Here is a 13,544-nt window from a genome sequence, read left to right as displayed (position 1 = left end):
CTGGGACCATCTTACTGGTGCAGGTTGCAAAGGTGAAAATGTACGTGGACACAACATCCACGGCAGAAGCACATGTTGCAAACTGGCACATTCAACATATTTAATGTAAGTTCCATTGGTACACAGGCATCAGAAATGTATATGTGCAGTTTCCAAATGCACAGAATAAGCCAGAATATGCATTATGTATGAACTCCAATAGTCATCAAAGTTGTAGATATTAAGCTGCATGAATGTGAATTCAAATGATGTAATAAGCCTTTTAATAAAACTTGCTCAGCTTTTTAGGATGGCCTAACTGAGGCATAGACTTGCGCATAAACTGCAGAAACATTGGATCTTTATTTAAAAAGCATACTGTAAGAACATGCCTGTGTGCTTGGCACAGCAAAACATAACCTGTGCCTGAACACATTAAAGAAATGCCCATAAGGACCCACAAGAAATTGAAAATCACAAAAGATGCCAGCAGGAGTATATGTTGACATTGACAAGATCAGTACAGGGGCACAGAAGAGAACTAAAGATGCTTCTTGAAGTGACCTTAACACAGAAAAATTCGAATTGTCAACTTAATGCAGTGATGTACATACACTTTATAAAGGAAAAAGACTAGAATAAACTGACTGCATTGGCACCTGAACTGTGATATCGCAAACATAACTAAACAAACAGTACAAGAGAACAAGAAATATCTGGCACAATGACTATGCACACATTTTCTTGCAAGAACGCACATAATGGCATCTTTGCAACAACAGCAATGCACATGATGCAAAAACAAACTGGCTGTTTCATTGGCTCAATGACTAGATGTTAAACTTGCATATAGACTGTGGTAGCACTTCTACCTTGTAAAACTGTAGACGTACCCATCAGACTTCACAGAAAAGTTCTTTTGTACAAAGAACAATGACACTTCACTGGAAGCAACTTACATATGCACGAAAGTGACTAGAATCCTCCCATAATACAAAATATGTCATAAAAGTATCTTGCACAAAAGTTCTGTACTAAAACACACTAAGAGCACTTCAATAAAGTGCATCCTTGCTTTTATAAGCAAGATGCTCATAGTGTAGGACACAGATGACCAAAACATTAAAAAAAAGTTGGTCTTGCTAAAAGTATCTTGCACAAAAGTCTATACATATGCGCAACAATAGTCCCACAAGTATGGCTTTACAGCAGCAGCAATATAAAAGGAATCTTCCATGACATAAAAAATATATAAAGTAAAAAGCTCTCACAAGTTATTTTACACAGGCACAATATTGGTCTCACGAAGGGGTAGCTTTGCAGAGGCAGCAACATGCACAATAAAGGCAGAGGTTAGAAAAACCCTCAAGATCCAGTGACAAAAAGTGCTTTGGACAAAGGAAAAATAATAGCATCTTACAAAAGCATTTCTTTGCAATGGAGGCGATTCTCAGACCATCAAGCACACAAAAAGGCAAGAGGGAAAGGCCTGTCCAGCATTTTTTGCAATGAGTGGCTGGCCTTTACTATTCCCAGTAAGGTCCAAGGTTTAGCCCACTGGTAGCATGAACACACCAGCATGTGTTTCCACAATAGTACACCACAGTGACGTTATCACACAATAGGCCAGTATGTGTTCATTTCACAGATAGAGCACAGCAGAACACGACACTAGCATAATGCAACAGGAGCAGCTTGTTTGCTATACTTATGCACAGCATGCTTCAGTGATGCCCGTATATGTCGGGGTCAGTCCAAGCTGCAATTGCAGGATAAAAAAGCTAACATATTTATTTGGTCTTTTGAGGGTTCCTCTGAATTGCCACTAAGGCATGCGTCGCAGTCTTTTCATTCCTTGCGCTCAGAAACAGGAAATGGCTGGGATTCTCACAGCCATGCAAAGATGACAGATTGTGGACACTTCACAGCAGGGCTACAGTAAGCGTGGCATTTATGAAACAGTGAATGTGCCACTTACGACGGTGGCCTACAGATACAAGCAAAGGATTCAGGATCCTCCTTGCGAGCTAGGTCTCAGGCAGATGAGCAAGACTGCAAAACAGTCAAATTTATTCCTGGCAAGCCAACCGCTTCTGTGCAGAGAAATCTGGGCAACGATCCCACGGAATACACTGCCTTAGCGTTTCACACATGCATGTGTTTTTTGCCGCTTGTGCACTGCATTGTGCACGAACCATGCACTGGTGTGTTTATGCTAACAATGGGTGGACATGTAGATGCACATACAGAACAAACAGAAATACTCTGAAATATTGAGGTAAAAAAGATCTTGCGTCTAATGTAAGTATTTCGCACACAAGTTTTGTACAGTAGCAGAATAACAGCATTTCAGAAAACCATGGCTTTGCAATGGTAGCAATTTCACCAATACAGAAGACTGCCATGACATTAAAAAACAAAAACAATAAAAAGTTCTCGCACACAAATCCTGCACAAAACCATATTGATGGAGCCTAGCAAGAGCATGACTTTGCAAGTGATTTGACAATGCAGATGACAGGCAGAATCCTTCCAATGCATGAAAAAAAATTCTGCAATTGCACTGTGCAAAGTTAAAAAAAAATCCCTGAGTAGCTGCCTCTAGTCCACGAAACATGCCTTGGCGTAGTCCAGCAGATCCCCTAAGTTCCACCAGATGCACACGCCCACAACCAGCAGCCTCTGATGCCTGTGCAGTCTTCAGGTCATAGCTGCAGTGCTTTACAATGGAATGGCCTCCACTTATTCTGCATGAAAGTAAAAGAGCAGAATGATAAAAAAATGTGAAGTTTGGGGAAACAAACGAGTACAAGCCTGCTTTGTGGATAATGATCAAGCCATTGCAAAATCAACATCCTGCTCATATGAGTGGCAACCTGAAGGGGCCAGCCATGCAGTAGACAGCTGGTTTTAGCTTTCAAAGCGCACTTTTGCAGTCAAATCAGATGCAAAAATGCAGTGGCACTCATAGGAAACGTGCATGCATACAGCATTATAATGCATCGCACTGGTCTCCCACTCTGTTCTAATCTAGTGTACGTCCCTACATTCACTTCATTCAGGTACACCTGTGCTATGAAGATTGTTACTCATGGGAGAGCTTCCTGTTTATACAGCAGAAGTGGTACCCATATTTAGAGATCAAACCTGCATGCCAAACCTCTGTGGTGCATCATCTAAGCTGCTGTATTCATGTACACTTGGGATAGCAGTTGGCAAGGGCATATTTAAGAAGTATGTTCAACATAATCCCTCTCCCAATCCCTTTTTGATAAACCTGTTAGTGCTGTGAGTGTTCGTCCCACCCACACAGCAAGTTAGGCTTATGTGCTACGAGTATGACTGCAGCATGATCCTAGGTAATACGCAACTATTAGGTCTTTTTCTTTTCATTCTTAATGCAAAAAATGCACAGGCTTGACTTTAATACACCATTTATCACTTCTAACCTAAAATCGCAGCTGATGCATGCTGAACTAGAGCTGTCTTTTATGTCAGCTACATTCACGGAAGGCTCCTCTAAAAGCAGAGACTGAACTATGTACACATACATAAATGAAGTACAGACAACAGTAAATTTTTAATTCAGAAAACCAGTTAACTACTAGCAGTGTAGTCATACTGGCCTACATTTAGGCTGCTTTAAAACATCAGTTTTGATCACAATGCAGAAGCTTGAGCTAAGTATTAAACAGTTCCAACTGAGCCATGCAACTCAGTTGGAGAAACCCATGTCCATTTCTAGTGGAAAGTCACTGTGGCCACTATTATGATGTGAATTCATGTTGCTAAGTGGTAATTTAATTTACTTATATCATTTTTTTAGTTTTTTTCTAAAAGTGCCCAAGAACAGCTATTATGCCTTAATATTGTTGCATTTCTGTTACACAAAGAACACAAAACCAAAAAATAAAACATCTCAAACAACAGCGGTACAAAGTGCAACAAAAAATTGAATTAATCAAATACACGAGCCAGATAATGAGCAAATAGTAGAGCTAATATATCAAGATCACGATGCAAGGTACTTTATTGTGTTACAAGAGATTGTTATAGCGTTAGAGGTGCAAGAGGAATTCACATATAAAATGCTAGGATTAAGCAATTTAGGGCGAGGCATGCATAACGTTACAGCTCACAGTAACTGCGGACAGGAGAAGTGTTTGTGAAGTAATCACGGTATTTCCGCCTTATTTGTAGGGGTCTAATATTATACATGCACAGTACACACTCGTAGGCATAAGATACACGGCGTCCAAGAAATGGATTGTACAGGACACAAATGAAACATCACTGAACACATACAATTTTTGCAACATTAGTCAGTCAAATTAATACAGTTCCATACAACAGAACTAAACTTTAGCTTCGAGCGGACAAACAAAGAATACGAGAGAATAACACAGCTCACATTCGTAAACTCTTTACTCTATTTACTCGCATAATGATCGCACCCCTGAATTTTGTTGTCAAAATTTGATTTTTTTCTTTCCCGTGTAATGATCGCACCCTGAACTTGTCACAGCGATATGTTGTGTGCCAAGTCTAGCTAACGATGATCGCGCTTACCATCTGTCGAATGCTATGTGAACAACTCTTGAAGACATACCAAGTGATCTGCACACACCCACCTTTCTCTTTCTTAACAGATGCCTCATTTCATTCCTTTCATCACTTTCCACACTTCCTTGAAAAAAAAAAAAAGCTACAACCAAACTTGTCTCGGCTTTATTATTTGTAGGCTTCATAATGGTTTTGGCGCCTTTCGATTCTTTTCGTATGCACTCGTAGGCACGCAACAAATCGCGAGTAGCAACAATAGTAGTCACGTTTGCACTGATACGTTAGAAGTGTACCCTATTAATACACCGACGCTCGTAACGCAGCTAAGATATTCGCCCACCCTTAGCAGAAACGTGCCATATTAGGATAGCAGTGAAGACAAATGCTGCAGTTTCCACAGCGTGCCCGCCATGTGTTTCTATGTCACTGGCAGCTAAGCGTGCCCCTCTCTGTTTCTGTCCTCTCAAATTGGACATGGCTACGCTACTGTCGCAAACTTGCCAATATTAACGATATTATTCATTACTGATACGGAAGAAACTGTTTCAATGCACGTTAATGTACTCACAAGAAGAAAAATAATCCCGTTCAGCTTCCTCCGCCGGCCACCATTTTTGTTTTGGTGTCCCGAACTGACAGCAGCAGCTGCCTGCTTGTCATCCCGCAGCAAATGCGGGATGAAAAAAAGAATTCTTTTCGTGGGAAATTTAACCTGAATTGCACCCCTGAATTTGCATAAATTTTTTTGACAAAAAAGTGCGATCATTATATAAGTACGGTCGTCTTTGATATAAGGCCTAACTTTCTGTAGAATGCATTAACGATGCTTGAAGCATGTTCTTCGAAAGTTAGCCGGAAGTCAACCAACATTTTTGAGTCACGCTTACAACTCGCTCTTCTCTAAGGAATGTTATCAAGTGAGTATTCGGATAGTAAAGGGTACATTCTGCGATTAAAGAAATCAACATGCGGCACCGCCTCTCAAGCTGCTGAAAATCGGTGAGGTAAAAGCATACCTTGAGGCAGGCAGACCTCAGCGCTTGGCTTCTTATGGCTGCCGGCCCTTTCTGGAGCATGCCTTAGCCACGATTTGATGGTGTCTTCAATATCGTTAGTGCTGCCTTCTGTCATCCGTCTTGCAGCAACTGAAATAAGCAAGTTCCCACTAATGGTGGGAATAGCAAATATAAAAATTTTGTAGTGAAGTATTATAGTACAATGAAAGCTTACTATTGTTTGAAAGTTCGTCAGGGGAACCTGAGGGTACACAAGTCCGTTGGTCACCTGCACAGTAAAGAATAGTGAGCATTTAATGCATGCTTGTACTTTGCACTAATATCAAAGGCTGTCACATTGTGGGACCCCAGCCCATTTAACATTCTACCAGAACTGCTCATCTCCAGGTTGTCGCTAGCAGCTGCAAAGTGCATTCCAGTTGTGAAGTTAGGAACAAGCCACAGATACATCTTAGAAACTTTTTTGGCTTACATACACATGAAGTTAAACATATGACAGAACTGCCACATTAAAAATTATAGCCCTTCACTGAAAAAAAAAAGTAAAAGCAAGATTTATCAAAACTCACTGTGTGAGCTAGAGCCACCTGCAGTGTGTGATCTGGAGCCATTTGCACTGTGTGAACTAGGGCCACCTGCACCACCTTGCGGCATGTCATTCACATCTGCAGAGAGTGATTGCAGTGAACCTGTGAATGCATAGCTATAGTGAACATATGTCATGTTATTGATACACATATATGGTAGACATTCCATAGGATGCTCCAAAATGCAAGAGTGCTAAGCAAATGATTGCAGTTGCAGTCTGCATTTTGTTTACATGTTCAATATCATAGGTTGGCATACCAACTCATCAGTGCATTGACTTGCATTCTCTGTGCTCACTTTACAGGCATGATGTAAAGTTTTAGTGAGTTCACAATTTGCTTGCAACACACCATGGACATTTCAATTTTATAAACTCATTTCTTTCTTTTCATGGTGTTTTATGTCCCAAAGCTACATACCATCTATCAAAGGCACTGAAGTATGTTTTCTGAACTTGGGCCGCCTAGGGTCCTGTAATGTGCACCCAATGCGCAATGCATGTGTTTATGCATCCCGCTCCAAATCATATTGCAGCTCAAAATTGAGCCTGCAACCTCATGCCCAGAACAGTTTCTTTTTTACATTCTAAAGGTGTAATTTCACACCTGCGCATAGCTATGCAAATCGCTCCTCTAATACATCAAGACAGTTTGCAAATGAATTGTAAGAAGGTAACCTCAAGATTTAGCATTAAAACATTCAATGTACATAATAAATAATGAAGCAAGTCAGCTAACTATATGACATGACCCATTATCCAATTCAAAACTAAATCATGCTGGTTTATCAACATAGCTGCCAAGAGCCTACTTCTCACTTGAACAGAAGTTTAACACCCTAACAGCATAAACTGAAATTCAAACAGGAAATAACTGGCCAGAACGCTTGCTTTACATTGCTATATAGATGTGTCATGTACAATGACTTGCAAGTCTGTTTATGAGCAAACAGTAGCCACAAGTGTACGTTCTTTAATGCGGGTGAACCTAGAAATGAAATAATACACTGCTGTCACAAGTGCTTAGGTTTGAATTTATGCCAAAAGTAGACGTTAGGTGGCCATGCAAAATGAAACACAAACCAAAATCAACAAGGAAACGTATGACCATTCCTTGATTTGTCAGCCCGTATGTCGAAGCCCTCACAGGTGACAAGAACAATTCAATTAATGGCTTATATTACACAATGGGGAAGCACTTTATTCTTTGTGGATTAGGAAGCTCAAGCTAAAATAGATTTGCACTGTATTACCATTGAGGCACTATCTATAAAATGTCAGTCACATACCTTCAGACTCTTCACAGCTGTCTTGCTGCACTGCAGAAGCAGAAGAGAGGCCTGGGAAATAATAACTCACCAGTAAGCAAAATATATTAAATTTACTTTTTAACTGCTAAGTGTCAGGATACCATAAGTAGTAGAAACAAGTATTTTGAATTCACCTAGTGGGAAGTTGCTTGGTGGAGCTGGAATTTGCTTGCTGGAGCTTTGCTTGGCCTTCTTGGGTGGCGGTGGTGTGTCAGGCTCATCCGAGTCAGACCACTGAGCTGGTGGCCTCCTTGTCCTTTTTCCTTGAGACATTTCCGATCCTGTGCCCAGGTCTGATGTATACTGGCTGTCATTAAGTTTGGCCCTTGCTTGTTCATATGTTGCTAAAACAAAAATTCAACATTCAACTGATTTGTATAGAACAAAAAAGGCTTTTATGTACACGATACATACCAAATACCCCTTTCACTGCTACGCTGTAGCACTTCCAGAAGGTGTCTGGAGGTACAGATTTCTTTACTAAGGATGTCACTCTGTTGCCTTTGAGGTTGTCGGGCCACGCACACTTGTCACCCTCCACCCAGGTCACTGGCACCACCTCCACCTGTTTGTCCTCAACGAACTCAGCGATCACATAAGCCATCTGAAAAATGAAGCGTCAGAAGTATTCAGTGGTGGCGAAACAAGGGAAGCCTCTGCCTGGAACCAGTGAAAAAGCATTTTCCCAAGGGACTTGCCTTCACCATAATGACATGTCTTCTTTAAATGTTGGCTGCAGCCAAGGACAGCCGTTTTACTAAAGTTCAAGTATTTCAAGCCCTTTGGCTAGTTTGAACGTCGGCTGTAATAAGCCACATTATGGATCGTTGCACCTATGGACCAACTATCCCAGCAGCAAGTTGTGATGGGAGCGGTATGTGTCACCAAGCCATTTAATCTTAGTGCCAGTCAAAGGCCATTCCCAATGAAATCCGATTATCCTTGCCCAACATGATCTGGCTCTCCATCCTATGCCTGCGAATTTTCTAGTGGCATCCTACTACTTTGTCGAAGTGTCCTACCCTTGGCACTCATTTTGCTACTCTTATAGACCAGCTATCTGCGCCAAGCATTAATCAGCCACCAGGCTCAAGACCACAAACCACATATGACAGGCATTTGTCATGAACAGCCAATAAATAACCTTGAAAATAAAGGCATAACATGGCAGCATTCTGCCAATACTAACCTGTGGAAATATGGTTGAGCAGAATAGGACTGTGCGGTGAACTGCCCTACAGTGAGTGTGCACAGGTTAATTACAGGATTATTTGAGGCTTATTTCTTTCATTGCTCACTGTTACCCTCCTTTTCACTGCATGTTTCACAAATAACTAAACGTTACGTAAGGTAAGCCACTAAGGGCTGCAAAAACTTCAGGATTATTAAACTGCACTACACCAACCTCTATAAATTTGCAGATATTATTTGAAGTTTCTGCGAATGCTAGCTAAATCTAGGCCTTTAAATTGTGTGAAGCTCTGGAATAACCAGAAACTTTCCATTCAGTGGCAGCTTCACCATTTTTTGGAGGTTGTGCAGGGACCAAGGCTTCAGGCCCGATAGCCCTGATACAACATAAATGCCCATTCTGGAAGACTCAAAGGGTAAAGAATAGAAATCTTCCTTGATGAGAAACTCTTGGCCAATTATGCATGGCTGCTTAGACCCTCTGATATAGGCTATGTTTTTTGCCAGAACAACATGGCCATCCTGTGCAAAGCAGTTGTCTCTTTTAGACAATGCAATTGTATATGCATCCCATGACAGCCTTTCATATTCAGGAGGGCAGCATTCCGGCAGCAGTTCTCCTCGACTGTGAGGACGGCTAAAATGTACAGGAATTTCATCCCATGTCTGTCTGCGTGTCCAAGACTGGCTCTCTACCATCCTGTTGCGCAGCTGCTCCAAGGGTTTTCCATGCTTGCGCAACTGCCTCTTGAGCACCTGCATGTTGTTCTCAAATGGGAAGGCACTGAAGGAGTCTAGCTCTCCATGTATTTTAACATCAGAAGCAAGATGTATGAGGCTGTGCACGTTGAAAGAAACATGCTCGTCACCATACAATTCGCGGAAATGTGAAACAAAGCATCTCAAGAGCTCATCGGCATAACCAGCATGCTCACGACACAGCTCCTTGTTTGCAAGTATAGATAACGACGCATGGAGCAGCAAAAAGTGCTGGTATAGATCATCTAGAAGGCAGAACTTGAGAAGCAACGGGCCTGTGTAGAATACAAAAAGTCGGAACTCAACCGCCTTCCAGCGGTCGAGCTCATCGAGTCCGCGTGGCCTACGGGGAAATTCACTAGGGATGTGAGGATTTAGCAGCTTGCTCTTCTCATTGAATGTGTGCCTATCCAGAGGTCCCAAACGAACCCGCAGTGGTCCAGAAATCCACAACTGGAGCAATTTCCGCATGACACCCAGTAATGCAAGATGCATGTAATCAAGTGGGAGGTCATTTACAATGTCAATGGGCAGGTCCAACAGGCCAGATTCTCCCTTGTGATGTTCAACATCATGCTGCTCCCTGAAACTCTCATCCGTTCGTAACGGACACTCCATGTCGCAAAATACTACTTTTCCATTGATGTAAGATCCCTCGACTGTACACTTTGCGCAACCACTGTACCCTCCATGGCCTTTTGTCATAGTAACGAAAGCTCGCGCTGGAGCATCACAGATGACCGAGGCAACTGTCACCTGAACAGTGTCGCCATTGATATTCACACCTTGCACAAGCAAAGTTTGCAGCTCTCGAACAAAAGGCCTCAGGAAATCATTAGACGAGGATGGCTTAGACTGTCCAGCAAACGCACCCACAACAAATGGGGGCACATTGCCGCAACCACGGGGTAAGCACTGTATGGGCCACAGTTGCATTTTGGAGCTCTTTGACAAGGGGAGGCCATCTACATTAAATGAGAGTGGAATTACAGCTGGCAGCTTTTCTACATGAGACAATGAACGCTGAAGACCCACAGCAAGTCCGAAATGACAATACTTTCCTGGCGCCAAAGCACAAATGGGAAATTCATCCAGGTTTTTTCGAGGGGTCTGCATAAGTGTACGACCATCCTCCGGTAACTGATGAAGTCCCCTCTGTGTCCTTAGCGTCTTCAGCAAAGCTGTTAACGCCCTTCTTTTGATACCATATTCGTTTGCCCATTCACGCAAGGAATCCTGCAGTCCGTCATGTACGCTTGTGCGCTCTTCACTATCACTTTCACTACTACCAGACTCAAGATTGACTTCTGCCCACTGTTCCCTGTCATCTGCGTCTACGGACGTGAGGTCTTCGTAACAATGCTCTTCAAATCCCGCGATTGAGCGATTTAAGTTTTCTAAGCTGTTCCCACCGCTGTCACGTGGTGCTTCGAGAGGTTGAACAAATGCTATTTGCTCCGAGTCATGCCGGCTACTTTCACAACCCCCCTGAACTCCTTCTTTCGCAAAAACATTAACTTTCCTTGTCTCCCTGCTTGCCTTCTCGCAAGCACGCCTGTCGGGTGGTCGCGACATTCAGTGCGTAGGAAGCGAGAACAAAGCAGTTTCACTTGTACGCAATGGGGCTCTTGCATTGCCCAGGGGGCGCTGCGAAAAAGGTGCTAAAAAGCGCCCTCTGCGCTAAAATGGGTCGTACCAAGCTCGGTCGTCTGCTTCGGAAAGCACGTTTACACTATGGACCCGTCACTTTCGGTTGTGTTGTTTCACGGCCTGCAGCGAATATCGGGCGCCGAAGATTTTTTCAGGGGTGGCACGCTGCGTAAAGGCAAGAAATTATGCAGTGCCGAATACGTGTACGCCGTTCAAGAATTGGGCGGCGAAGTTTTAGCACCGTGTCAATCGCAAGTGAAGCGAGTCGCGTACGAAGTGGAACTTCAGGTAAGGTTTGCACGCTAGCTGCTAGATTCAGGCGCACAAACGCGAGGAAAAGCTTGCTAGAAATGAATCCACAGCGGCGATAGGCAGACATGTGTACGGAACTGCTCGAGCACACGACGGTACGCGCCGCGATGTACGAACTGCTCGAGCGCACGATCGTACGCGCCGCGACGGCAGCGGTCTTTCGACATGCCGCGAAACGGCGGGCCTCCTGCAATCTTTGTTGACTGCATGCCGCTAAACAAGTAGTTATGCCTGCGTTGTATAGTAGCGGCCATCTCTCCTTTTTAGTAACTGGTAATAACTGGTGCAATTACATATGAGCTCGCACGTACGTGCGAATCGCGCTGCAGTGCGAGCTCGTACGCCGCTCGCTTGATGTAGGTTTTAATGACAGCGCTCGAACATCGATGTGTTGCAATCAATACTGCCTTGCTGCGTTGCCTCAACGTGCTGGCTTGAGATCAAGGATGAGCGCATTTAACTCTCTTAACCTGTGCTGCTCGTAGTGGGGTAGTGAAGTGTCATCGAATGAGCCCGACCATTTGTGCTCATTTGCACACACCTGGTCACTTCGCCACTTCGCATCGGTCGAATTGTTAATTGTCGCTGTGGCCGGGTCTCGAATCATGAATTACCAGCCATGCCTGCTGCTATGTCGGTCTGCTGTCGGGACTGTAGGTGCAAAAGACCGAACATTAGAACGCAGATAATCAAGCAAGCTTCAAGACAGGCGAAGCAGTCAGCATGGCGCGAAGTTTCGCTTACTCAGCGCGACGAACTGCAGCTATGCAGCGCGCCCGACGCTCCACTTCGTGAGGCCTTGAAGGAAAACGGCAGAATATGATGTTGGGATTCAGGCCTTCTTGTTCATGGCAGCCCACGACGCAGAAGTAATGACGGTGACGCCTTCTCGAGGCTGGGCTAGGTCTCTCCGGATCGGCGCCACCGATTTCGTCTGCTCCCAGCATTGCGTCCCACGGCACACGGAGAGCCCGTTTTCGTTAAACTATCGGCTGCGGCGAGCTCGCAGCGTGGTCTGCGAGAAGTGACGAGCCTTTTCGCAGTCGCAACAGGGCAGAAAAAAGTGCGAATTGACGCAAAACTCGGCCTAGAAACGTGCTTCGCCACAGCCAGGGCTCAATACGACCCAAGCTGGTACGACCCAGATGTCGTTTCCCGCGCCGCCACCAGGCGCCGCTACTATACCTCAAACTCGAGCGCAAGACGCCCATAGGCCTACTAACAATTGCCCTAACCGCACTTTGTGAAGAGAGTCGGTACAACCCGCGCAGAAACTGGCCCTCGGATCACACGCACGGAACAAAAGATCTCTCACCGTGTTTCCAAAGTGCAAGGTCGCAGTGCGTCAGTTGAAAGGCGCGCGAGAAAGGCACCTGCATTCAATAATATAAAACGCGCCACGGCACCCGCAGAAGCCAGCGAATCGGCTCGCACGTTTCGTGACGGAGCACGCATGGGGCACGTTCGTCGCTTTTCGCACACATTGATGACTATGACGATTGAAGGTGCATATTACAAAAGAGTAACGTAAACTACTGAAACCGAAATGCCACAAAGCCTATTAAATATTCAAAATACCTTCAAAAAATTTTAGTAGTTTGAGCAGAATACAAATTCGCATAATTCATGTTGCTGAAATAGAATGAAAAACAGTTCTAGTACGACGGTACGGCTTGGTGAATAGAACAGGAACATCGGTTTTGTTAACAATACAAACATTCATTTGCTCAGAACAGAACAGAATAAACGCGTGGACGATAGCATACTATTTTTTATAGAATGATGCCCTTGTACTCCACACTGTGGACGGTGCGCGAGGCCGCACATAAAGGTAAAAATCCGCACGCAAGTGCTAGGTCAGATTTTCTTTAGCCCGTGTTCAAAGTCCGGGTTCTTAAATAAAAAATTAGTGAATCAGCGAATTTCGTCTTTTCCCGAGTGTTCTACCTAGGAGATTAATATTATGGCGGCGGTATATATATATTCGCAACTCAAATCAACATTAGGGGGCGCTGCGAAGCCTGACCCGGTCTGGCTACACTGTGCAGTATGGCGGCTTTACGGAGGTCCCCGCGTACGCTTTCCTTGGTGAAAACTTTGTGTTTGTTGCACTGCGATGTTAATTCGCGCTGTTTTGTGGGGGGAGAACGGGTAGTGGACGCCGAGCACCTCATTTTA

General features: G+C 44.0%; 1 protein-coding gene across 7 annotated transcripts; it reads right to left on the bottom strand.

Moving 5' to 3' along the window:
- Positions 1-2,654: 2,654 nt before the first annotated feature.
- LOC139061082 (uncharacterized) lies at positions 2,655-12,925 on the bottom strand. 7 transcript variants are annotated; one of them, XR_011515168.1, is made up of 8 exons: positions 12,682-12,924; positions 7,869-8,058; positions 7,589-7,798; positions 7,434-7,484; positions 6,128-6,247; positions 5,773-5,826; positions 5,559-5,707; positions 2,655-2,726 (listed from the first exon to the last, which is right to left on the bottom strand). XR_011515168.1 is itself a non-coding variant. In XM_070540560.1 (8 exons), the coding sequence occupies exons 2-8, from the start codon at positions 8,056-8,058 to the stop codon at positions 2,722-2,724; spliced, it is 759 nt and encodes a 252-aa protein (XP_070396661.1). In that variant the 5' UTR covers positions 12,682-12,925; the 3' UTR covers positions 2,655-2,721. The 7 variants fall into 7 exon arrangements, 6 of the variants coding, with proteins under 6 accessions (XP_070396661.1, XP_070396673.1, XP_070396668.1 ...); XM_070540560.1 differs by having other exon boundaries at positions 5,559-5,687; positions 12,682-12,925; XM_070540572.1 differs by having other exon boundaries at positions 5,559-5,687; positions 6,128-6,223; positions 12,682-12,916.
- Between the last annotated feature and the right edge of the window lie 619 nt (positions 12,926-13,544).

Source organism: Dermacentor albipictus, chromosome 1 (genome assembly GCF_038994185.2).
Source record: "Dermacentor albipictus isolate Rhodes 1998 colony chromosome 1, USDA_Dalb.pri_finalv2, whole genome shotgun sequence".
Classification (NCBI taxonomy): domain Eukaryota; kingdom Metazoa; phylum Arthropoda; class Arachnida; order Ixodida; family Ixodidae; genus Dermacentor; species Dermacentor albipictus.
Note: the sequence above shows the minus strand (reverse complement) of the source record. Positions and strands in the feature narration are given on the sequence as shown.